The 25,455-nt window shown below is 44.5% G+C and overlaps 1 protein-coding gene across 2 annotated transcripts in view; it reads left to right on the top strand.

The window, feature by feature from the left end:
- The window catches only part of DENND1B (DENN domain containing 1B), a 1,072,082-nt gene that overhangs the window by 15,492 nt on the left and 1,031,135 nt on the right, over positions 1-25,455 (top strand). For both annotated transcript variants that reach the window (XM_085601836.1, XM_085601835.1), the window contains exon 2: positions 9,021-9,085. In XM_085601836.1, coding sequence (XP_085457962.1) covers positions 9,021-9,085 — 65 coding nt within the window. The remainder of the gene's footprint in view (positions 1-9,020; positions 9,086-25,455) is intronic.

The raw sequence follows: 25,455 nt of genomic DNA on the forward strand, positions 1-25,455 counted from the left end.
GTAGTCCAACACAGAAGTACAATTTCTCCTTAATCGGAGAAACTGGCCAAACGGAAGGTTGTCCCTCAGTGCTTTGGGATGGTGACTGCTATACAACAACGGACAGAAACAGCCTGTTGTTGTATAGCAGTCACCATCCCAAAGCACTGAGGGACAACCTTCCGTTTGGCCAGTTTCTCCGATTAAGGAGAAATTGTAGTTCTGTGTTGGACTACAAGAAAGAGGCAGATAGCCTGGCCTGGCCAATAATTTACAAGAGAGAGGGTACCCCCCCGCTACTATTAATAACGCCATGAAACGGGCAAGGAATAACCCTAGAGAGGTTTTACTGGAGACTAGGACCCGTGAACAAACCGATATCTTGACCTGTGTGACTTCTTTTACCCCATCTTCCAACAACATAAAAAAAGTCATTAAGAAACACTGGGGGATTTTGGCGGCTGGGGATCTAACTCTACCACAGCCAAGGTTTGCCTTTAAGAGAACGCAAAACCTTAAAGATATTCTGATTCATACTAGACCCAAAAAAGCAGCGCAGAACACCCAGGCGACCCTGTGGGGTCTTCCACCAGTCACAGGACATTTCCCGTGTGGCAGCTGCTCATCTTGTTATCAGACGATGACCGTAAAGGAATTGGCCTTATCTGATAATTTGACCTGGAAATTGGGACGTCACACGAATTGTAATTCAAAGAATTGCATCTATCTATTACAATGCCCTTGCGCTTTGTATTACATAGGGATGACGACACGATCAATCAAGACACGCATCACAGAGCACAAAAGTAATATCAGATGCTCCAAGGAGACCACAAAATTGTATTGTCATTTCAAAAATCTCCACCACACAGCAGACTCCTTGAGATGGGTTGTCCTTGAATCACATCCAGGCATGCCACCACAATCTTTGTACAGACTGGAACAAAGATGGGTCCATAAACTGTCCTCGGATACACGGGGTCTTAATGATGACATACCATGGGGTTCTTTAACTCACTAATACCCATGCGATACCTACATTTCATTTCAGTCCCTACTAGCAAGTTTGACCCAAGCAAGGGAGGAACGTCATCCCATAACACTGATAGTGATAGGGCATCTCCATAGACTCCCTTGATTCCTATATTCCACTGCAATCCTACCAGCGAGTAATACCCCATTAAGGGAGGGGCACCATCTCCTAATTAGTGACAGTAACTGGGTAATTCTACTAATACCTTACAACACTTCTCTGGTATACACCGCCTGGTCGGAGTAACCTCACATATTTTACCAAGCGCGTTTCTCCCATGACATTAACACACTAGTCGTGATTTTTACATCGGAGAACGACGTCCTGTAGCGCCTTGCTACTTGTTCAGGAACATCACATTACGCATCTTCCCATCCCAATATGGCGCCTATCATCATCCTCGATGACGAGACTGCCGTCGGCAGCATCATGTCAGTCCCTAATACACCTACCATTACTTACAGGTCTGACGGTATTGGCTCTAGATGACAAGTGATAACATTAACTCGCCACACCTCTTACTTTACTTTGTTATAAGACATATTCTCATATATGTGTCTGAGTGTCATCCATACGACCATACACACGAGCATGACTATACCAATCTGTTGAGAAGGATATATTAGATGATTATATGTTATAAGCAAATTGTTACTAATATTTTTAAGGACCCCTTGACCCCATCACGCCCTACACACTATCCACTACTTAGTGACATACCCCTCTCCAAGATGGCACCCTTGTTTACCCTGGAAACTAGACTACCTGGTTATTCTTTCCGGCGGCGTCCGGTGGCCAATCAGTACCCGCCTAGCCTCACGGGATTCACTCTTAACTGAACAGCGGGAAGCAGACTTCACTTCCCGGTTTCGGCGGAGCGGGGTAGGTCTACGAACCACCCTTGGGCGACAAAACTGTGAGTAGTTACATCGCGTTCTTATAAGACTCCACCTTTTGAGCTGAGACTCGCTCGGTCTCGGTGATCGGCGCACCGCGGCTGTGGAAGCGACCCGTCCCCAGTCTCCTTCCTGTCTCTCCGTGAGTCGCCTGGGACGGGGGGACTGTGCGTTCCGCGGTCGTGGTTCCTCCTGTCACGGGCCCCACGGGGTAATTTGCCACCTTTCGTCCTGATTGGACATAGCGATTAGGCAGTATGCATCTTATCCGAGCATGAGCCTCCCGCTTGTCACGGGACCTGAGGATTAGCTTGCCACCCCTTCTTTTGTACATAATTAATAGGGAGTATGCATCTCCCTCGAGCATGAGCCTCTCGCCTCTTTACTCTGTACCCTTATCTACAGTAGGCAATCTCGCATTCCCAAGAGGCTCGCCAAGTACCGACTGGAGTGGCACTTTCTAATACGTTAGGTGAGCATTACCGCACTTAAACGTAAGATTCTGAGTGATTTTAAATTTATTCACCTGACACGTTTCTGCACCATGCACCCACCTGTGCATGATCACCAGTATGTAACGCAAATTGTTTTTCTAGTGAAAATGCATAGGAGGAGTCTCTGGCTCCTTGTTCATCTCTTTAATGTATAAATTTGACTAAGTGTGCGTCTTAATGTACGCTGGTGCCTGTTTTGTTTCCTTTTTCCCTTCTCTATAGGCCGGTCCAGCATGTAAGAGTCTAGTTTTTCCGACACTTACTTAGGGTAGTTTTATACATCACTGTAAATAATTAGTATCACACCCTCACAATTTTGTAGATAGTTGTAATCACTGGTCCTGATGAATTGCCGCTGGATCCCCCTGACCTTGTAGGCATGAAACATGTTGACCACCGGAGCAGAGTAGAGTAGTCCCTGACCCATCTAGTCAAAACTACCGCCTCTCTTTTCATTTTTAACAGGGTGGTTTACTGACCGAATAAAATCATTTATTCAGACTAACCAACCCCTTTTTAACCACACTCACAAACATCTACACCTTCCTGGCCCTCACTTGCACTCACCCTCGGCAAGGAACAGAAGATCTCCGCCAAAGAGCCCCATCCCTGGGTGCCCGTCGGGAATTGCAGCGCCGACCCGACGAGGAGCAAAACCCAGATGATGAAGCATGACACCTAGCTTGCTTGGTGTGTGAGGGTTTTAGTTCCACCAATGTGGGTTCCCCCACCCCACACAGTCCTTTACCCTTCAGGCTTACTGAACACTACCTCCCACTTAGTCTAATTCCAAGGAGAGTATGCCCCACACTCTCCTTGACCAATAGAGGAACTGTATACCCTTTCCGTGTAACTATTTCAGGGCCTGTATACTGGACCTCATTAAATATAGCCCATCTGTCTTGAACATTTTTATTCTTCCTTCATTTGATTGCGGTACACGTCAGATAACACACATGCTTTGTAAGGGACAGTAAGCAGAGAGATCTGTTACTATATGCAGAGTCCTTGCTTCCCAGGTTTGGGAAGATTTCAGTTGGAATGGGAAATGTTCAGTCCCAAAGTTCTGGAGCTAGACACTGTTTAGTTTAGTTTAATATATTTATAAAGCGCTTGGTTACACCACATCGGTGTGCCCCCGCTGGCTGTGCAGGGGTCTTGTTGGTCATCAATAATAACCATGGTATGTTCCTGTTGCCAGGAGTTACTCAGACCCCGAATATTTCACCGAAGCAGCCCAGATTTTAGTGTTAAAAAGGATCATCCTTGTTGTGAAGTTTTCCAGCTGCCTAAGTGTCCAGTGGCGACTATCCTGAATGATTCCAGCCTCATACCATTACCACAGTTAAAGTGGAAGGTAATATTGAGAGTTTGCGTTACAGGTCCCCAGATTGAATGCCCATCACTTAACTAGAGATCATAACTCTCTTTATTCCAGGTTGAGGAAATTGGATCCCTTTTGTTGGGCACAGCTAACTAACACCTGCTCCAGCCGTGGGTATCTTATGGACCAGGAAATGTTGAGCTTTGTAACTCACTCTGCATCCGTGTAGCAAAAGGTACAGTTGCCAGCTGTGCTCTAGTTCAGACTTTCTAACACCACCTTGTAGAAGAGGGCCCTCTTTTCACCTGTTGTTTGAAGTGCCGTTTTATAAGGTTCTTGAGATTATCCTCAAACTTCTTCATGGGTGAAGTCAAGCCCCGATGCAGCAATGGCCACAGTGTATCCCTGTGATTAAGGAGCAGCGGAGAAGAATTACCTTGGCCGATGTCATAGGGAAGAGGAGATTAACCTTCTATGTCCTGCACGGGGTTTGATAGCGAGTTGGTGAAGTGGGGGCTTTGTAATGTGGCACACACTTCGGTGCAACAAAAGATTTGTTGGCACTGGACATGAGATTTTTTCCCCCCAAGACATTAGACACTTACCTCTTCAATAGAGTATCAAACTGGGCTAGCGAGAGAGCTTCCTCTTGTCATGGGAACCAAGGTCAGCATTGCATCTGTGCTAGAAGACACTATTTGTAATGAAGCAGTGCCTAAGAATTACGGAGCTTGGGAAAAAACATCAATGCCCCTGCAATTGGCCTTTAAGAAAGTCCATCAGTTCCTGGTCCAATAACTTAACATTACTGTGTTTGGACTTTCCCATTTATGCCCTACCTCCATTTCATGAAAATCTGTGGTACCCATTTCTCATTTTTCTAGGCTCACCGAGAATGCTAGAAATAATCCAAGAAAAGGTATCTTACTAAATCCAACCTTTTCCACTCTGCTGCTCAAGAAGGGTGAGCACCAGCCATGAAAGCCAAAGGGCTTGTCTACAGCCTGAGCAATTTGAACATTGTAAGAGTGGATAGGGGCAGGTCTGGAAAGTAACAATTTGAAGAGAGCTTTGCCTAAGTCTCCTTTACAAATTAATGTGCTTGTGTAGAGGTGAATGGTTACCTGTGCACTGGGAATCCCCTGCTCTTAATCAGTAAACATGAGAATGAGAGTGGCCATATCTGAATGAGGAAATTAACAAATAGAAACTTCCATGTGTGAGAATGATTTCATTGACTGAAGGATATTGGCTAGCTAATTTCATGAGCAACCTCCATTCCCAATGTCTTACAATTTGACAAAAACATTGTCTGTTTCACTCTTTGTAGCTGAATGCCATCTGTAGATTACATGTAAACAAATAAGACATGAATGTAGAGTGTTCTAAATATCCAGTTGTGTTTTCAACAGGGAAACACCACTAATTGTGGCTGGAATAGGAAATCAGAGAATCCAGAGACAAACTGCTTCCTTTATCTCAAATCAGTGATTACCACTTGTGGGCCACCTTTTATTCACATCACCACTACTATCACCAAGTCTCATTCAATTTTATATAAATTGATAGGGCACTGCAGTGCTTGATAGCTAAGCAGGCATGCAATCCTAATATGGACCATGATAAGGAATTCTGCTCCCCAAATAATATTGGGGTTCTAGACCGCAAATAATTTACGCCAACAGATCTACTTCATGCCAGCATCTTTCAATGTTTTTGTAAACTCTCACCTTTTTTTTAACTGTCCTTCAGGTTTCCTTTCCCACTGTCATCCATTTATCCAAACCAACACCTCCTTGCCAAGCCTCTTCATTTTGCCTGCTATGTAAGAACACAATTGCTTTTAACAGTTTTATAAGCATATGCCAAACAACCAGAATGACAACTTAAGATTGAATTTGCATAGATATCTCCCTACTATGGATTTATACCATTACTACCAAATTCGTTGTGCATGTCTCAAAAACTATTCTTTAATGAAGCATCTGCTCAGTTTTGTGTCCTGTCACTGCGTATCTGGCTCTGTTTCATTTGCTTTGCGGTTAACTCACAGATTTCAAGGACGAGGCCACATCTCTCCAGATAAACATCCTCCCCACTCACATGTGTAGAGGCTTCCCTCTCTCCTCTCAAACGAGAGATCCTTTGATCCGCAGCCTTCCAGGAGTTTTCTCTTGTATCAAAGACCACAGTCACAAAGAACTCATCCACAGTTAAGTGCTCCGCCCATCTAAAAGATACCTTCAACTCTGAAGTTCTCAATTTGAGATCCCTTAGTTTCTCCTAATATCTAAATCACCTCTAATATCAAGTCTTCCTTGTGACAGGTGAAATCTTTGAGAAGATGATTTACACAATTATCATCTTTCTGAAATAACACAGCATGCACCCCCATCCCGCCAATTGATTACCAATGTTTGGCCTTGCATTCAATGGAATCCATTATTGTTGGAAGTTACCTTCAAATATAGAAATGACAACTATTTTTAAGTAATATTCAGTCTGCTATCCATCCATGTTGCCAGTCTGAAACAGCTCAACTAAATACTGGAGAAGAAGTGCCCTCTTTCAGGCAAGAAGACATGCCTTGATACTTCTTGACCTTCAACACCATCGGCCACATGATATTGCTAAGTTGCCAACATGAGCCCACAGAGAAAGGCACAGCCCTGCCATCATGAATGTGGTCCTTTTGAAGTCACAACCAAAAAAGTGAATGTGTCTTCTTTCCTATACAAGATCACCTACTTCAGAGAGCTCCAATGATCAGCTCTTGCCACACATCTGAATGTAAGATTCTACATGCACATTGGTGGTTGAAAACACGATGCAGTGTCCTCAAAATTGTGTATGACCAGCTTCCTGGTTAAAATGCACTTGCTTACCAGCAGCCCAGACACCCTAGGGTAGGCTTGCAAGTGTCGCTACCCTTTCCACTGGTTGAGTAGAAAAGATTAGATGGAAGACTGTGTCATGCAAAAGGTGCTTCAGAATCTTCTTGACTCTAACTCATGGTTGAAGATGACTTTCTACTTTGCCGATGGGGTCTGTAATCTTCTCTTTAATTTGGCCTATAGCCCTGTCACAAACTAAGGACATCAGAAGTCACTGGCCAACATTTATTTACTGCTGCTACCTCCTTCACCCTTTCCCAACCTGCCCAGAAGCACTTTGAAGTAGCATGAGCACCAGACAAATCCCCAGACTAAGTCATATTTTCAGTATTTATCAGGGAACACCCTCTATGGGTAAAAAACACACACCTGGGGGCGCAGTGGCCTTGTGGGCTGACAGGACATTTAATCTGGAGGGAATCCTTATAAATTGGCCTCCTCCAGCACAAACATTGAGACCTGCTTGTCTATTATTCCGGCTGATGTTGTTTTGGACTGTGCTCATTTGAGTAGGAGAAGGGGATACACAAAGATTGGGTTCAATAGAACAGGCACATTAGGACAGGGAAAGAGTAAGGATGCACACAGCAATACATTGATTTTCACAGTTAAACCTTTCTAATCAAATTGTTAAATCCTATATCGGACTAACTCTGTTGCACTCTTTACTGAGTGGTCGCACGCTTCCACAGGATAACCCTCTCACAAAAATATTCCTACCTGTGTTACAAAGGTTAAAGCATAAAACAATAGATGTAAAATGATCACCTGAATTTTAGAATTCAATCTATAAGGATTATTTGATCACATTAGCTAACAGTGCCCAGAAGCACGTCGTAAAATGTGCCATCCTTCTTAGACGTTTATGTAACTGCAGTTAGCAAAACAGTAGGGTAATGATTACTGTTCATATGTTTAATCATTTGTGTAGTATCCACGTGGTCTGGTGTGCAGATAGCATGGAATGCAATGGGAAAGCACCTCTGGGACAAGAGGAAGTTCTGGAAATAGGAGTTAGTGAAATGGTCTCTAACCTGGTATCAGAGGTGATAGTCCTCAAAAAGAAAAGGAGATATGGAATGGAACCGGAAAACAGTTGGGAATTAAAATAACAATTGCCTAAAGTTTTATATGCCTTTAAAAATGCAGTAGAATGCTATTTCTTTTAAATAAAACAAATTGAAGAGTAAACTTGGCAAGATGGATGGGCATGTGTTGAAGAGGATCAAAGTCCAAATGTTCTACTGTAAGTGTGGAAAGAGAGGAAGTTGGAAACGGCTACAGTTGGGCTGGTAGCTAGTGCTCGAAGTCCGCAGAACTGCAATGGCGGTGATTAAAAAGCAAGTCGATGGCATCTCCGTTTGCTGGAGGATTGTGGCAGTTGTTCACAAGCCGAAAAACGCAACATGTCTCTGCTTTGGCACTCATGCAGTTGGGTGAGAAGCAAGTCCCACACGCCACTTTGAGGAAATGAAAAGAAGTGAGCTGCATTCTCACACTTTTTGTTACCCACAGAGCCAGTACCATTCCAGCCAAGAAACCTGAACAAAGGGCAGATTCTTCCTAGTGGGAGTGTGGGAAGGAGGAAAAGAGACCACATAAAGTTGATAAAAGGTGTGCGGAGTGTGTTGGTGTGGAGGATCCTGATGGTTTTTCAGTATGTTTGCACCTTATGAGGAAGAGAACAATTGGCAGGCCTTCCAAGTAGGAGAAAATGTCAGAGCCATCAACACATGAGGGCCTCAGACAACTAAGGGGTGGACAGATTGGAAGCGAAGCACTTGCTTGTAGACCAGAGAGCTTGGACTATTGGGCAGGCCTCAAAATACAGAATGAAAGCAGAGCAGGCTCACAGCAGACACAACACTAACAGGGGTTGGTTGGCCAAGGGCCAAGAACATGTATGACATTGCCTCTTTCAACTCTGGTTATGCCTTAAAGAGCTTACAGGACACTGCTTAGCCTTGCTTCCCTCCAAGAAAGTGATGAGACTCCAGCCAATCATTCTTGCATGCACCATTGCAGGAAGTCCTTTGAGGAAGTAGTATATTTCTGAGCTCCTCTTCCAAGGTGGCACCCACCAATGCACCACCTGTATCTACCTGGAAGGGGGGCTGCGTGTCGACAATTGCAAAGCAGTTAGTACCTGGTGAATTTTAAAAAGGTCTTCTCATTCATTTAAATTCTAAGAAACCATAATTGAAAAGGATAGCATATTGTTATGCTATGGTGCAGCTCCTTTGTGCTTTTTATGTTAGATACTAGGCCATTTTGGTGATGGATCGATGAAGTGCAAGAGTATATGTCATAAATATTGTGTGGAACGTTCCACATGATATTGCTTACTTATGTTAGCACACACATTTGAGACCTCTACAGATATATCAATTTCTATTGCAGGGAAAATCCAGAAAGGACGTTTGACCTAGTATTGAAAGTGGAGTGTCCTGCATCTGAAAATGAAGGTATGTCGAGTACAGTGCACAATTTTAACGTAAACATAGAGAAACTTAACACTTGTCTTCCATTATTTTTAAGATACTGTTTGGATAAGCTCTAAGCAGATTTGAAAAGTTGAATGTTTACAGCCTAGGCGTCCCTCTTATATTTTAAGTAGATGTCATTTTGTGCAGCTCGTAGGGAGCAGTTTGTTCTTGAAGCCTGTGCAGCCACCAGGCATTAAAGGTGTCTTTGACTTTGCCAATTAGTGCAGGTATGTGCTCGCTGCCTTCTCTCTCACATTTACCTGCAATGCAGCGGTAAGCCATAGGGCGCTCAGTCATCTGCATCGAAGGGGATTTTCTTTGGACTGATAATAAGCCTGGACTTTGTAGGTGCAGCTGATGCGTACACTAGAGTGAAGCCAGATCATTTGTTTGCGCTCACGTCTTTTGTCTTCCAAATTAATGCAATGTGAGTCATAGTGAATGTGCTGGTTCCCTTTCATTCTAGTTGTTCACATCCATCCCATTCTGGTACAGTGAAAACGAACAAGGAACTGTGATCAACTTAGTTCCCCATCTTGTTCCCAAGAAGGAGATTGGTTCCTCATTCTTATGTTAAACTAGTCACCTGGGGAAACTGGTCATCACAAATGAGCAGTATCCCTGCAGAGATGTTTTAAAGTGAAGAGGTGGGGGCTACTATTGGTAACAGAAGGTGCCTTCTCAAAGTTTTAGAATTTCCAGATCTAGTGATACAGTGCACATGGGAAATAAAACGAAGAGCAAACTTTACATAAAATACATTTAAATAAAATGCTAATGAAACAAAATTTACTTTTTTTTTAGGATAAGGATAGCATCAACTATTTTTAAGGTTGCTGTCTCTGTGTTGCATCTTATCCTGTGAACATTTTATTATTCATATTCCTAATCTTGCCTGTGAAAAGGTGCAGTGGTAAAACTTTCTTTCTCAGTAGGAAAGACTGGTAGAAAAGAAAGACTATCAGTGATTTGGTAGGTACATCAGCAGAAAAATCATTACAAGAATTCTGGTTAAGCTTCAGAGAGAAAGTTATAGTATGCAAGGATGGCTTTGAACATGAGAGGACTCATTTTCTTTAGGGCTCATCCTTTCCCCCCCATAAGCTCTGTGAGCTACACAGGTCAGGATTCTATCGTGCAGAGCTCTCCAAGGTAAAAGCCTATGGACCTTTGAGGATGCATGGCATAGTCAGAATGCACAGCAGTTCGCGTTATCAAAGGGAGATGCTTATCACCTTTTCCCCTTAGGGTAGCATGTACATAGGTCAAGTGTAGTACTGCAGTTGCATGCAATTCTGTGTACTTTAATTGGGAATGTTGTGGTGGTGCAGGTTCAGAGTTAAATCTTTCAGTGAATTAATATCCAAGACTTTACACATCTGAAACCACCAGTCTTCAAGTTTGGCTATCATATTGTGTCTCCTACTGTACATAACCTTTCGTGCCTTTGTTCACCTATTTGTAGATGGTGCTAAGGCTGTAAAGGGTCTAAACATTAGATCATTTGAGGAACAAATATGAGGCCAGGAGACATTCTTTACATATTCTAACAGAAAGATTTTTCAGATGATGAAACCTTTTTTTTGTCAAAACATTTAATCATATTTATTTTATCTAGGTGTTTATATAGTATACTCGTAGTACTTCACCAGTCACCAATCACCTTTTTTAGGTCTCGCCGAGCGTTGCAGCGCGAATGCACTGCCATCGCTTTGCGAGGCATGCAGTATACAATATAGTGTGGAAGCTTTGTGGAAGCTCCGCCCACTCTCCGGCCCATCTGCTTCATTGGCTTAGGTTTTAAATGCTGCCTTCCGATTGGTTTTGAGCTTGTTAGTCCCTCCCCATGACAGCCATGTCAGTCATTTCTGTCCTTCCATGGTTACTGGCCCCTTTACAGCACAGACTACTTTATTCCCGTGCCCCCCCTCCCGCAGTCCGATGCCTTCTCGCCGCCCACCCATGCCTCGTCACCCGCATGCATTGCCATTTGCAATGCTATAGGTCTCGCGTAAATGCGAGTCCTATTGCATTGCCAATGATTGTTTAGCACCCTGACGCCTCTTCCTCTACTCCTCTGCGCCTTCACAGCAGTGCCCAGTTCTCTGATTCAGGTGCCCGCAGGCACAGCCACAGGTATTTGAAAGGCCGGATGCACCCTGCGATATGTTTGTTTCCTCTCCCGGTCCTCAGATCGCCCCTCCCCTGACAGCCCCATCGTGCCTCAGCTGACACCACTGTCACGAGAACAGCTGGGCTGAGCGTCGGGTCTGCGGGTGCGCCTGCCTCCTGACGTGTGGTTGTACTCTGGCTTTGGAACGCAAGCTTCCCAATGCAAGCATGGATCAGGCTCCATGTTGCCATTCTCAGGTAGTGCTGGCTGCTGCCCTGCTCCTGCTGGACAGTGTTTGGAGAGCGGCGGCGTGCGATGCCTCAGGTGAGACCAGTAGAGCTCCTGCCCGGTCTGTGGCAAGCTGCCTCTCCCTTCCTGGACTGTGCCCAGATCCATCGCTGTAGTGTTGTTGCTCTTGGGTATCTTCAAGCAGCGTGAGTTTTGGAACCCAAGGATTGACTTTTATAGAGGCTCACAGGGTTGAGTTTTGGTGCAGAGTTTTAACTGTATGTGGTGCCTTGTCGTTGTTGAATTATGCCGCATCGAAGCAGCTGCCTTTCATTTATTTATGTCTGGTGTTTTTGCACCTTTTGGACGAAAAAGACTTTCACTTTCTGTACGGCGAGGTTCTTCGTGCTCCCTGGGTCTTCCCATTGTTATTTCATCTTATGCTTCAGGAGGAGGCTATAGTCATCCTGCAGCTGTTAGCCTTTTTGTTACCCCTCTCTGCTTGCCAATGTTTAACAATGTATGGCTCGTGCTCACCATGCGTTGTTTTACTTTGTATATTTGATTTTGCTCTGGCAAGTATGTTTCCTTTTATAATAAGCGGTTTTATGACCCAAGTAGTTTACATGGCGGTCACACACAGTAGAGATGCCAGCAGAGGGCCTCCCTTACATTGTGTGGCCTCTCAATGGCAATGCCTACATTTCCGGCTCTGCTGTTTCCTCACAGGAAGCAATGCGTTCCTTCTCAAACTAAACGAAATGGGTGATCAGAGAGGAGGGTGGAGGAAATGTCTCCCTTTTTGGAGGATATCATATCGGTACCCTCCTCTAAATGAGGTACAAATTGCTAGAAATATGTCACTTTTACCTACCTGACAGCAGCCAGACACAATCTTCCTGCGATCAGGAAAGTCATAGTACCGTAATCCCCTTTAAAGCGGTGCCTCCCCAGAGCCCTTATTTAGGGTCAGTTCTTTAATGCAGATCAACGCTGCCAACATTGGCATTTTTATTTCTTCACTCCATTTCTGCTGACCTTTAAATAAGGTGCTTAGTCTGTAGCCCCAGGGACTGCTCCACCTTTATACGGTTAAACTACCAGTGAATGATAAGCAACTCTCGACGGCTTCGTGAGTTGAGGACGCACTGTTAGTCACGAGATAGCTGCTGGCTAAGAGACCTCAGCCTCTTATCCTTCTCAGGTCGATTAAATTGAATAAAAGTGACACAATAGCAAAACCTCAATCATGCACCTTGAAAGCGGTTCAGATGGGCTACTTTTCTTGAAAATGCACTCACGGGAGTATGAAGAAATGTACATTTTTATATGTATTTCAGGCTGCGCAAAATGTGAAATAAAAACGTGAAATACTATTTACATGCTGTTGCTTTCTTCTTGAGTTATGCAGTTAGTTCTCGGAATTTGTTGGAAGTGGTTTTTAGCTGTGAAAGCCGCATATTTTCAACATCGGCAGGAGTAGTTTTCAGAATGCACTTTACCTCCACCGCCCCTGAGCCACTCCTCTTGACCTCATCCCAACAGACTGTAGTCGCCCACTTATTCTTCACTCAGCTCTTATTTCCTTATCTCCTCACTCTCTCCCATTCTGAACATTCTCGACCCTCGCCACTCTCACCACAGGTTATCCTCTCCCCCTCATCCAACTCTGTATAGCCCAGCCCTTTTTGGCCTCATATTACATATGTATCACTTCATTTTTCCCTCATTCTCAACCACTGAATTATTGCTTCCGCCTACTTTTCATTCCCTCAGCCGTTCTTCTCCTCCTGGGGCCTCCTGCTCTGGGCCACCCCGTCTTTTTATCTTTCTATCCAGATGTTCCTTTATCGTAGCAAAGGGTGCAGCATACTTCTTGTTAGGATGGGTGTGCACCTTCAATATCATAAAGATTAATTCCAAAGGAAAGACAGCATACTTGTAATGATGTAATAAAAGTTAAGTACCACACTGTACTCCTTTGCAATAATGAAACTCAGGATGCATGTTAGGTTACCACCAGGTGCACCACTCTCTAGGTGTAAGCAAAGGAGTATTAAAAGAATATCTGAACTTCTGAGTGGCATATCAACTTGTAAGGGTCTCTAATGTTATCTTTGGCTGTCTCTGGTGATTAGAGGGTGTTAAAGAAAGTCTACCCGCATGCCAATTCGATTGTTCAAATATTAGTAACCTGCCAAATGCCCAGAATGGTAGAATTTGTCATGCATCCTTCTCGCATAATGGCCTATGTATCCACAGACAGAGCTCAGCTCAGCTCAGCTACTAATCCAAGCTTAAATAAAGTTCAAAAACATGCGATTTATTTATAAGCTTCAAATGACTCCTCCTCAAGGGGTCTACAAGAAAAATGACGATGCATCTCGTTGCCTAGGAGCTTGTGGTTTTCCATAAAAAATATGTGCATTAAAGACCCAAGTTGGCTTGTATTATTTGCTAGCCAAAGGTTCGAGTCTCTGCAATAAAATATCCCTTAGATCAGGATAGCATTAACACAAATCAGATACTGCCGTAAATCCCACCTCTTCAAGTGATTGCCCCCCGTGGCAGGCTTTGTGTGTGTGTCAGTGCCATGAAATGACGTCCATATAGAATTACATATGAATGTTTTCATTTCCCAGACAAAAGTGGTCTTGATATTAGGAATATCAAGGGACTGATCTTGATACTCTCTGGCTGCTTTAGAGTCCTGCCGTGAGTTGTATGGAGATGGGGGAAGTTATGTTGGAGCAAAGAATCCCTTTGGACCGATCTCCATTTTCTATGGGTGTATAATCCAACCATATTGCTGATTAAGGATAAAAGGGAAGCATAGCGGCGAACCAAAGAGCAGATCCATTTGAATCAGCATCGGAGTGATTCTTTCTGGCCTATGCTCCGCCTAAAAAAAATCAATGCTCCTTTGAATATATTCAATGACCCTCTCTTACATTTAAAAGACGAATAGCACTACCATAATGTCTTAAGGAGAGGGAGTGAAGAGGAACATTTCAACCTCCTGCCCACCAACACACATGCCCCACTCCCAACCTCCATCCATTCCACAAAGGTATCCCCAATTGTCTTCCTTTTTGGGTGTCCATAACATGTGTATTTGTAAAGCGCACGTTCACCACTATGGGTATCTTGGCGCTGAATAACAGATGTGTGTTGTTACCCAACTCAATGGTACTCAGTCCAGTAGTCTCGGATTCCAAATGTAGGCCTGTGCATATTATGCAAGGGTAGTCTAAAATAAAAATCCCAGTAATTGCACTAAAAGTATTACACCTGCTCTTTGTTTTCCTATGCTGACTGTGTAACTTTCACTTGTCTGGGATTTTGCCTAAGCACTTTAGCAAGAACGGTACACACAGATGTGTGCTGCTGCGTAGATTTTGGAACTGGATGAATTATATTTTGCAGTTCACGTCTGGCGACCAATTTATACACAAGGTCATTCTCCTTCCCGATTTTTCATGCAGACGCTTCGCCTCACTCAATATACATAAAACCTGTAATTCTCGATAAAAGTATACTTAAAATAGGAGGAAAAGTACAGTTACAACATTCCTAAATAGAAGCCCATCTCACATATCTATTCATTTATCTGTTTCCGGTTTAAATCGGCTTATAATGTACATCCCATAAGTACTGTCTAAATTCCAGTTGACTGCAGGGGGCCCAGCTCATCTAGCCCCTCGAAACATTCCATTCTCCCCTGGTGCGTTGAGAGGCGGCGACCCGTTAGCAGTTTCTCTTTTTTTTAAGTTGCTGTTTTGACAGGCAAATAATAATAATACGGAGCGGTTGGTCTGTATAACCTTGTTTGCTTAAGTGCTGTGTACAATGAGGCTAGAAAAGCGATGCGTTCGGGTCAAGTCCGCTGCATATAAAATTGCAACAAATACAAAATGGCGAACAGCAATAATCTATGCATGCCTTTTGGATGTTAAAGAAATTCAGTCACTTCATTGAAATACCCTTATTCTCTGTAGGAAGTGGCCGGTGGTGGTCACCTAGAGAGAGGTTTCCACATGTCCGCGTGATGATGAAACACTTGTATTTTAGGATGTTTCCTGAAAGGGAGAGTCTGCTCCTGTTCCGCAGATGAAGCCAGGAGAGCTTCGCGAGGACGAACATCTGTATACGTCTTCATCTTCCGGCGCGCACGTGCTTCGCCATTACCTCTGTTGGTTTGTTGTGGCGTCTCTCTGCTCTGCCGTCTCCGTCTTTAGTGTATTTGTCAGAGTGGCTGACAATGTCACCTCTAGAAAGCGCGCAGCGGTGCTTTATTGCACACGGCTGTTATTTAATCACAGCTGGCCCGCTTAAGTTTATTTACTCTGGTAGTTTCTCCAGAGATTTTCCTGGGACTTCAAGGTTAGCCTCTTGAGAGACGTCTTTGAAAGGCCTGGCTGCGCGTGCGTAGGTTTACACGAAGCCTAGGTGGAAGGAAGTATTCCTGAAAGCTGCTTCGTGTTTACCAAAATGCAAGCTGTTCGATAGGTGCGTCATCAGCATGCAGTAATATGCTTTGAATTGGTAGAATGATTGCATATTTGTGGGAAGACGTTAAAGGTGAATTCGTGGAAACGCTAAGCTGATATCTATATACCTGGACCATGGAGCTCATTCTGGACAAGTCTGAAGTTTTTAAACATATGAATGTGAATGAAATGTTTGGCAATTTTATATTGATATGTGCAGCCATTTATCAGTTCATGGGTTCAGTGCTTAATTTGTAAAATATTAAGTGCCAGGAGGCCAGTGCAGCTGCACCACCCATCGCCCCTGTCATCGCTGCCAAAACAACTACTAACCATCTCTCTCGCATGTAAATGCAGCAGTTCAGATTATTCCAGGTCCCCAAAGCTAAAGGAATGGCTGGGGAGCCAGGTATTACTAATTTTTTATGTATATTATTTTCCTAAACAACTGTTATACTGCTCATCTCTAAATTACAGGAGCAGCGCCACCTTGTGGCAGACTGCCCTAAGTGTGGTGTTGACAATTAGGTGCTGGTGCCGAGCACCGTCAACCAATTAAGTGCCGGTGCTCTGCACCGGAATGCTCCAGGCCCGGTTCTAGCGGGTGGGCCGGGTGGGCCAGGCCCACCCAAACATGAACCTTGGCCCTCGCAGCTGAGACAGCTTCCCGGGCACACACACAGCCACACCCGAGCACTTCACAGGTCTTTAAAAGACCATTTACGTGTTAATGAGGCTTTGTTGTTACTCTCCCCTTTTTGGAGCCCCTGCAGCTCCACTCTGCATATTGCTGGAAGAATCAGCCGCCCCTCCGAAATTTGGCTCTAGTTGCGCCTCTGTAGCAGAGATCCTCTGCTGTTTAAAATGTGGGAGGCAGTTATTTACCCGCATTTGGTGAGGACATTTTTGCTCAAGGTGGGAAGTGGTGTATTTTCAGAAGATGCTTAAAATCTTCTTGAGGATTTTCTTTTAATTAAGAACCGTAGCTAGCGCCCACTCTGCTGGAGCAAATGCTCATCTCTTAATGACGTTTAATAAACAGACTTGCTTTATTTAATTACAGCCAATCACTCCGTGAAAAGTGGAATAGTCTGTGATCCGCGCGTGGAAACCAAAACTGAATGTGTTCTCCTTGTGTAAAGTAACTGGTGCTCAGGCAAAGCACTCTATAAATATGGCAACATTAAACGTGAAATGTGGCAGACAGCGCCTTATAAATCAGATCACTCTAGATTCCAGGCACCTCTCCTTTGGGTCGAGTCGCACCAGCAGCGCTATGTGTTTATGCCACAATTGAGAGCTCTGGAGCGGAGACTGAGGGCACTGTACTTTTCTCATAGTGCCTGCAGTCAGTCAAAAACATACATGGCCATTCACCCTTGGCCTCTCGGCAGAGGGTACAAAATGGTCACACACTCCTGTTTTAATTGCGATTCTGTTGAACTGGGTGTGATGGGACCCTTTTGATGGGGCTACACATAATAAAATAATAAGGCTAATGTTGAATAAAAGAAAATGCAGTGCTCCCTTGCTACTTAAGTCATCCCTAACTTTACGCCTCACCACTTCCAAATGTCACTAGCTGCCACTGGCAGCGACATTAAGAAAGCCAACAGAAAATGGCCACTGAAATTTAAAACGTTCCTCTGAACGTTATTTTTCTTCTTCTAGGAGTTGCGTGATTGGGACTGGGCTGTTTCTCACAGCCCCCCAATCACACATCTCCTCTTAGAAAGGTGGGCTGTGTCCCTGCCTACTCGTGCAGGTAGAATAGGGTCATGGTGAAGGGGACAAATCCTTTTTTTGACACTATGCAAGACAAAAGTAAAAATGTCCAGATAACTCTGGTGATTAATGATCCTGCTGGAGAGCAACCCTTTCTCTGTTGGTAGTTTTTAAATGCAGATAAACTGTAGTTTATGTGGATAGTTCAGTAGGTTACTGCATAGGTTACAGAGGTCCTTTTATTACTTGCAGTTCAGAAGTTACAATCCTAACAGGACAGTGACCTATGAACTGTCATCAAAGAGCCGTATACAAACCTGAAAGTTATAATTAGAACTTCTTTTTTTGTGTAGTTAATATTTCTCCAGTCTTTCATTATTCTAATGTTGCTATAAAGAGTTTGTTAGGGCAGACATACATTTTAATCAGTAAAGCCCCCCCTTGCCCCCACACCACCACTGGCTTATGCTTTAAATCCTTTGTTTGTGCTTCTCCAGACCAAACTCGCTTAAAGCATACTGCCCACCAGTATGGATGACATGTGATTCCTACTCCTGGTAATCCTCATTGGCTTATGTGACATTCCCTATAGGCTGATTTACATACTTGTATGATTGCCTTTGCATAATGTGGGCACGATGTAAAGTACTGTGACACCCTACACTATGAGTAGCACTATGCAACTAATGAAGTGCATATGAGAGAGGGGCTTCGGAGATATGAGAGGCACTTGTGGAGGGTGGTAGTGAGGGAGTCTGAGGAGGAAGTCATGAGGGGAAGAGGCTACTGAGAGATGAGGGGCACTGGTGGAAGGTGGTAGTGAGGAAGTCTGAGGAGTAGGTCATGAGTTGGAGGAGCTATGGAGAGATGAGGGGCACTGGTGGAGTGTGGCAGTGAGGGTATCCGAGGAGGGGGTCATGGGGTGTAGTGGGATACAGAGAGATGAGGGGCACTGGTGGAGGGTGGTTGTGAGGGAGTCTGAGGAGTAGGTCATGAGTTGGAGGGGCTATGGAGAGATGAGGGGCACTGGTGGAGTGTGGCAGTGAGGGCATCCGAGGAGGGGGTCATGGGGTGTAGGGGGGATAGAGAGATGAGGGGCACTAGTTTAGGGTGGTAGTGAGGGAGTCTGAGGAGAAGGTCATGAGGGAGAGAGGCTACGGTGAGATGAGGGACACTGGTAGAGGGTGGTAGTGAGGGAGGCTGAGGAGTAGGTCATGAGTTGGAGGGGCTATGGAGAGATGAGGGGCACTGGTGGAGCGTGGCAGTGAGGGCATCCGAGGAGGGTGTAATAGGGGGAGGGGCTATGGACTGATAAGGAGCACTGGACTGAATCCAAGGAGGTGGTCATGGGGTGTAGGGGGGTTATAGAGAGATATGGGGCACTGGTGGAGGGTGGTAGTGAGGGAGTCTAAGGAGGAGGTCATGAGGGGGAGAGGCTACAGAGAGATGAGGTGCACTGTTGGAGGGTAGTAGTGGGGGAATCCGAGGAGGGGGTAATGGGGGAGGGGCTATGAAGCGCTGAGGGGCAATGGTGGTAGGGTGGCAGTGACGGAATCCGAGGAGGTGGTCATGGGGTGCAGGGGGCTACAGAGAGATGAGGGGCACTGGTGGAGGATGGTAGTGAGGGAGTCTGAGGAGGAGGTCATGAGGGGGAGAGGCTACGTAGAGATGTGGGGCACTGTTGAAGGGTGGCAGTGAGGACATCCGAGGAGGAAGGCATGAGGGGGAGGGGCTATGGAGAGATGAAGGGCACTGTTGGAGGGTGGTAGTAAAGGTATCTGTGGAGAAAGACTTTTGCACCAGCGCTAAAGCCAGCCCTGTCATGGCCTTTCTGTTTTTGTTTAAATAGCAGTCGGGTCATTAGGGCCTCTGTGGAATATATTTTAAAGTGTGTGCTCATTTTTCTTTACTGTTATATTCAATGATTTCAGTTTGAGCGTAATTTTCCTAATGTTGTTTACCGGGAATAATGAAAATGGAGTTGGATGGGGGCTGATATGGGACTGGGGCCCAAGGTCAGCTGTGAGCTAAGGTGCATGGGAGGTGGATGGTAGAAAATGGATAATCAGGCCGGAAAGGGAGTGTGCTGCAGAGTCCGGGGTCTCTGCAGGTAGTAATAAAGAGAGATCCTCTCTGAAGACTTGCAGTGAGGGAGGCTGAGTTGTGTTACTTGCCTTATTCTCCCACCTCAGAAACCTCCTCTTCCCATCAAAGGGACCTTACATGGGACAAATTTCAAAAAGAAAAATGAAACGTTTGTTTCATTTTCTAAGAGCAGGCAGTGGTCGTTAGGACCACTGCTTGCTCTTAAAAAATATTTTTGCATCCATTCACAAAGAGGAAGGGATCCTCTGGTGACTCCTTCCTCTTTCCGTGTGGCTTCCAGCCTACTTGAAGTAGGTGGTAAACTGCGAGTGTTTTGCAATTACGGTTGCAAAACAATGATACATACAAATGCGGCTCACTATTAGGAAGGGACGCCCTTGGAATGCCCCTTCCTAATACAGTCTTGCACAATGACATTTGTACATACCAACACCCTTTTTTGCAATTTGCCCGTTTGCGACTGCAAAAAAAGGTTGTACATCTGGCCCTTAGTAAACTAAAAGGCAAGTCTGTTGTTATGTGTGCCTTACTTGTGGCTTAGTAGAAAAAACACAGGAGTTTTACCCATAGACCAAACTGAGATCTGGGTGAGTACAGTATAAAAGCAACAATATCTCAGCAGGATACAATGTAATTACTTAAATCTGTATGTACAAGACATTACAGTTTAGCGAACAAAAGAGAGGAGACTTCAAATAGTTCAATCCATGCGCCCGTAGGCGTCGTATATTATACGAAGATCAGTAAATATACAGAACAGTTGTAACAGCACTGTAGGGTATAAATAGCCAGGCAACCCTAGTGATATGTGTACAAAGTGCTCGTGACAGTGAAGTAACGGCGCAAGTGACAACGTGAAAGATACCACAGCAGAAGGCGCAAAAGAATATACAGTATTTACAGTTTAAAAGGTTCAAACATCAACTTATTCAATGGTACAGTTCGTGATTTCAGTTATGTTAATGAACCAGGGGTCAGAGTACGCCTAGGGAGTTCGAGCTGGTGGGCAATGGTCGACGGCGTTTCGATCCTCTCAAATTAGGATCATCCTCAGGACCTGGGTTGCCTATTTGTAGAGTGCTCTGAAAAGCGTATTGAATGAAGCGCTGGTGTAGCAACGTTGATGAAGGCGGTGGAATGAAGAACAATTATAGGAAGGAGTCCATCGCGCAGTCGCTGTTGAATGGGGAGAACCGAGGACGTGCGGTTGGTAGTCGCTCGGGGTTGGCTTTGAATTCCGGGAAAAGAAACGAGGACGTGCGGTTTGTTCGTCACTCGGGGGACGGTGGAGCCGGCCCAGTCGATGAGCCAGGGGCATCAGAGGATTTCAGGGGTCAGGAATAAATCCGCAGTATCGGACAAGTCACAGTCGTGTACTCGTCGCGGTCAGGGTGACTGCGCGATGGACTCCTTCCTATAATTGTTCTTCATTCCACCGCCTTCATCAACGTTGCTACACCTGCGCTTCATTCAATACGCTTTTCAGAGCACTCTACAAATAGGCAACCCAGGTCCTGAGGATGATCCTAATTTGAGAGGATCGAAACGCCGTCGACCATTGCCCACCAGCTCGAACTCCCTAGGCGTACTCTGACCCCTGGTTCATTAACATAACTGAAATCACGAACTGTACCATTGAATAAGTTGATGTTTGAACCTTTTAAACTGTAAATACTGTATATTCTTTTGCGCCTTCTGCTGTGGTATCTTTCACGTTGTCACTTGCGCCGTTACTTCACTGTCACGAGCACTTTGTACACATATCACTAGGGTTGCCTGGCTATTTATACCCTACAGTGCTGTTACAACTGTTCTGTATATTTACTGATCTTCGTATAATATATGACGCCTACGGGCGCATGGATTGAACTATTTGAAGTCTCCTCTCTTTTGTTCGCTTACTTGTGGCTTAGATTCTTAGTGCAGATGAAGCACTATTATAGTAGACTAAATCAAACAGAAAATGTGTTTTTAAATAAACTCTGTGTTGGGTGATAGGGCCCGAGTGGTGTTGGTGCTCACTCTTAGCGGTATTATCCTAATCCGTAAATAGTTGCTATGGTGCTCAAGGGAGGGGATAATCACCCACACCCCCGATATGTGACCCCTAGGGATCTACCTTACAAGTGACAACAAGCCCGAGCACTCATACATCAAATGATGTATGAGTGCTCGGGCTTGTTCTCACAGAAAATGTGTTTTGTACAGTGCACATCTAGAACACATGTATTTGAAGGCGCCCTCTTATGTGATGATGAATAAAGGAGGCTCAGGGAAATAAAGTTTTGGCTAGGATCACACAATTTGGTCAAGCATGGAAGCTAGGATTGATTCCAGGATTTCTAGTTTCACATTGTGCAGTTCAGCAACTAGATGGGTGTCTCATTCTCCTGTATTGCATTACAGATGGATGCTTTATCTTTCATAGTTTGATTATTTTAGCACATGAGAAAGGAGCTCACAGAATCCTATGTATGGATGAGTTTATAAGGGAGTTTTCAAAGAATAATAGAAGGTTACCTCAATGACTGAACTGCTAGTTTTGAAATGGTCAGTGTGAAAACTGCTGGCAGTTTTCATAAAATACTAATTTCTCTTTTTTTCAAATGTGTTACTGTTTTTCAAGAATTTGTATCTTTTGAAAGTACATCGCAAAAGAATGACCAGAAAGTAAAATGTATCAAGTTAAATATATGCAGAGAAATAAGTGTTGGACAAATTGCAACAAGTAAATAGCCAGCCTTTCTAATACGATGATGTCAAGGCTTGCGTGTGGTAATAGGGACTTCCTTAATCTTGAACTATGATAATATGCTTGGTATTCAAGGTATTGAAGCCTGGCCTGCTGGAATTTGAGGGTTTGCAGTTAGGTCCAGACATTGCTCTTACTTTCAAATAACTCTCCACATGCTCTGTATACACACAGAATCAATCTGTGGTATCATGGTGACTGTTTGCAAGCAGATATGATGGAATCTAGGGCTTGTGGACTACCTCCAGAAGCAACAATTTGGGTCCGCAGTGCAGGGGCGGCTCCTACACTAGGGCGGAGGAGCGTTGCCCCACTGCTTTCTCGCATTGTAACAAGCAGAAACATAAAATGATGATAACTTTCAGTTATTACCATTTTATGTTTGGTTGTGGGTGGGCGGGGTTGCTCTACGAGCAGGGGAGGAGTGGTGTTCCCACTCCTGAGTTCGTAAAGACTATTTGGTCGGCGCTCTGGGGCCGCCCAAACCAGTCATGCACACTCTGTCCTTCTCCATGCTGATTAATTAATATTATTAAATTAACCCCCAGCACGACACCTCCCCAGCCCCCCACCCCTCTCCCATCATGCCGGCTGTTACTGCTGCAGTTTCCCCCCGAAAGCACCCTTGTCCTACCCAAATAAATATTCCTGGAGCCTGGCCTGGAAAGCTCTGGCTCAAATTAAGCACTGCATGGGTTAAACCTTAGTCATCAGGGGCAAAGGGGGCACATTAAAGGAAAGCGGAGCCTGCTGCACATGTGCTCACTGTTTGTCCACAAGTTTCCTCCTTAACCATAGAGGGGAAACCTGGGGGACTGTTTGCTGGTAGGGCAGTGTAAAACCGTGCCTGTGCATGGGCAGCACCAGCTCCCTTTTAAAGGGTACTAGTTGTAGTGTGTTGTGAGTTAGCTATGACGGGAGCTTTTTGGTTCCTGATGAACTCTGTAGGACTATGACGCAAGTGTTAGGGTGTGTTGAATAGAGTTAACATGTAGAACAAGCTGAGGAATAAAGACATGTAATACTAAGCTCAGTGTGTGGCATAGTCATTTACAAGTACCCAGGCAAGGGAGGATGCTACAAATGCCGACGAGATGGGGGAAACGTAACCTGAAGATCAACAGTGCTGTCCCAAAGAGTTTGCAGTGGTGCAGCAAATTGCTTGTGCGTGCCACATGCGCCTCAATCGAAGCGGAGATCGACGTTTGGTGTATGTAGAGTAAAAGTGCCACTCCAGCTTGTGTGAAGCATTTTGAAGATAATGAAAGCTTCACTGGGAAGTCTACTCATCGTTGGCCAGAAATCTGCTGGTAAGTACTACACAACCTTGATATGTATGTCATACGGAGTCATAACGCTAAAGGTGGATACAGCCAGGTACAGAAAAGAAGCGCCAAAGATCGCCATAGTCAAGTAGTTTCACGAGTGCCAGTACAGTACCCTGATAACCCTTCCAAAGCAGCCAAAGCCTACATTAACTTCATTGTAAGGTTGAATACCCCTGTGCGCTATTTCATTAGAACAAATCATTGCTGCAATGAGCAAGGATAGTAAAATGTTGATGCTAATAGACATTATTGCACATCAGTCATTGCAACTGCACATTTGACCTCTCACACGTGACAACGAATATCAAAAGTTCAAAAATGTGAAAGATGAACGTCTGCTACTCAGGAAGGTATTGTGTTATAAGATTCAAGCAGTGTCATACCGGAGGATCTGTGGCAACAAGTAATTGAAGTGGGCCATGAAGGACATCATGGAATTGTTGCCACTAAACGAGCTTTCCGTGATTGAGTTTGGTTTTCTTATCTTGCAAGGAAGTTGAAAAAGAGATGAAGGCCTGCCATTTGTGCAATTTCTTATCTCCCAAAACCACTCAACATGCCTTGAATATGTCTGATTTAGCAAATCATGCATGGGAGAGAATCACTGTTGATTTCTTTGGTCCTCTTGACAATGGTCATCAATGAATACTCCCGTTTTCCATTGGTAGAAGATATCTCATTGACAACTCAAGATGAGTCATCAAGAGGTTAGATGGCATTTTTGCAACATGGGGTGTGTCTTTAATTTCAAATTTTGATAATGGCCCACCATTCAACAGTCGAGAATACAGAGGCCTTCTAAATCATCCTAATGCGAAGCATCAGAAAAGCACACCTCTGTGGCCACAAGTAAATGGCGCTGTTGAACACTTTATGAGAACACTGTCCAGCATGCTACAATGAAGAAGCTTTATTTGAAGGGCGCTCTCCATACTGTTCTTCGAGCTTACTGGTCAACTCCTCATTTAACGACAGGTAAAAGTTCTGGCTCCCTGATGTTTGGAAGAGCCATGATAGCCAAGTTACCACAATGTAACAACAGAAGATCCACAACAGATGATGAACTTTATCAAACTGACTTGTGCCGTAAGCAAAAGATGAAAATGTATGTCGATTAACATCAATGTACCAAAAAAATTATTTTCAATAAAGGTGATCGAGTATTGGTGCAACAACAGAGAAAACGCAAATCTCATGCTCCTTTTGATACTGAACCCTTCAATGTTGTGACTAGTAAAGGATACATGGTTACTGCTCATCATCCTGTAAAGTCCATTACATGAGATTCTTTGCACTTCAGGCATTTGCCTCCTCATTCGCCAGTACCTGATGTCAGAGATGATACTGGTTCGATTGAGATTGTAGAGAGCCCCTTGACTCTGTCTGTCCCTACATCACCAGGCACTTCTCTTCCATCTTCCCAGCCTCAGAAGACACAATCTGGGTGTGTGGTGGAGCTCCACGATGACTTATTGAGGAGTTGTAATGTATTACTGTTGGACATGGCACTTCATAGTGGATTTCCCTAAAACCTTTTGCTTGCTTTCTTCCTGTTTTTTGCTGATTCTCTTTTCGTGGCCTTAGGACTCTAGGCACTTTCCCACTGT

This window comes from Triturus cristatus, chromosome 4_2, assembly GCF_964204655.1.
Source record: "Triturus cristatus chromosome 4_2, aTriCri1.1, whole genome shotgun sequence".
In the NCBI taxonomy this organism is placed as follows: domain Eukaryota; kingdom Metazoa; phylum Chordata; class Amphibia; order Caudata; family Salamandridae; genus Triturus; species Triturus cristatus.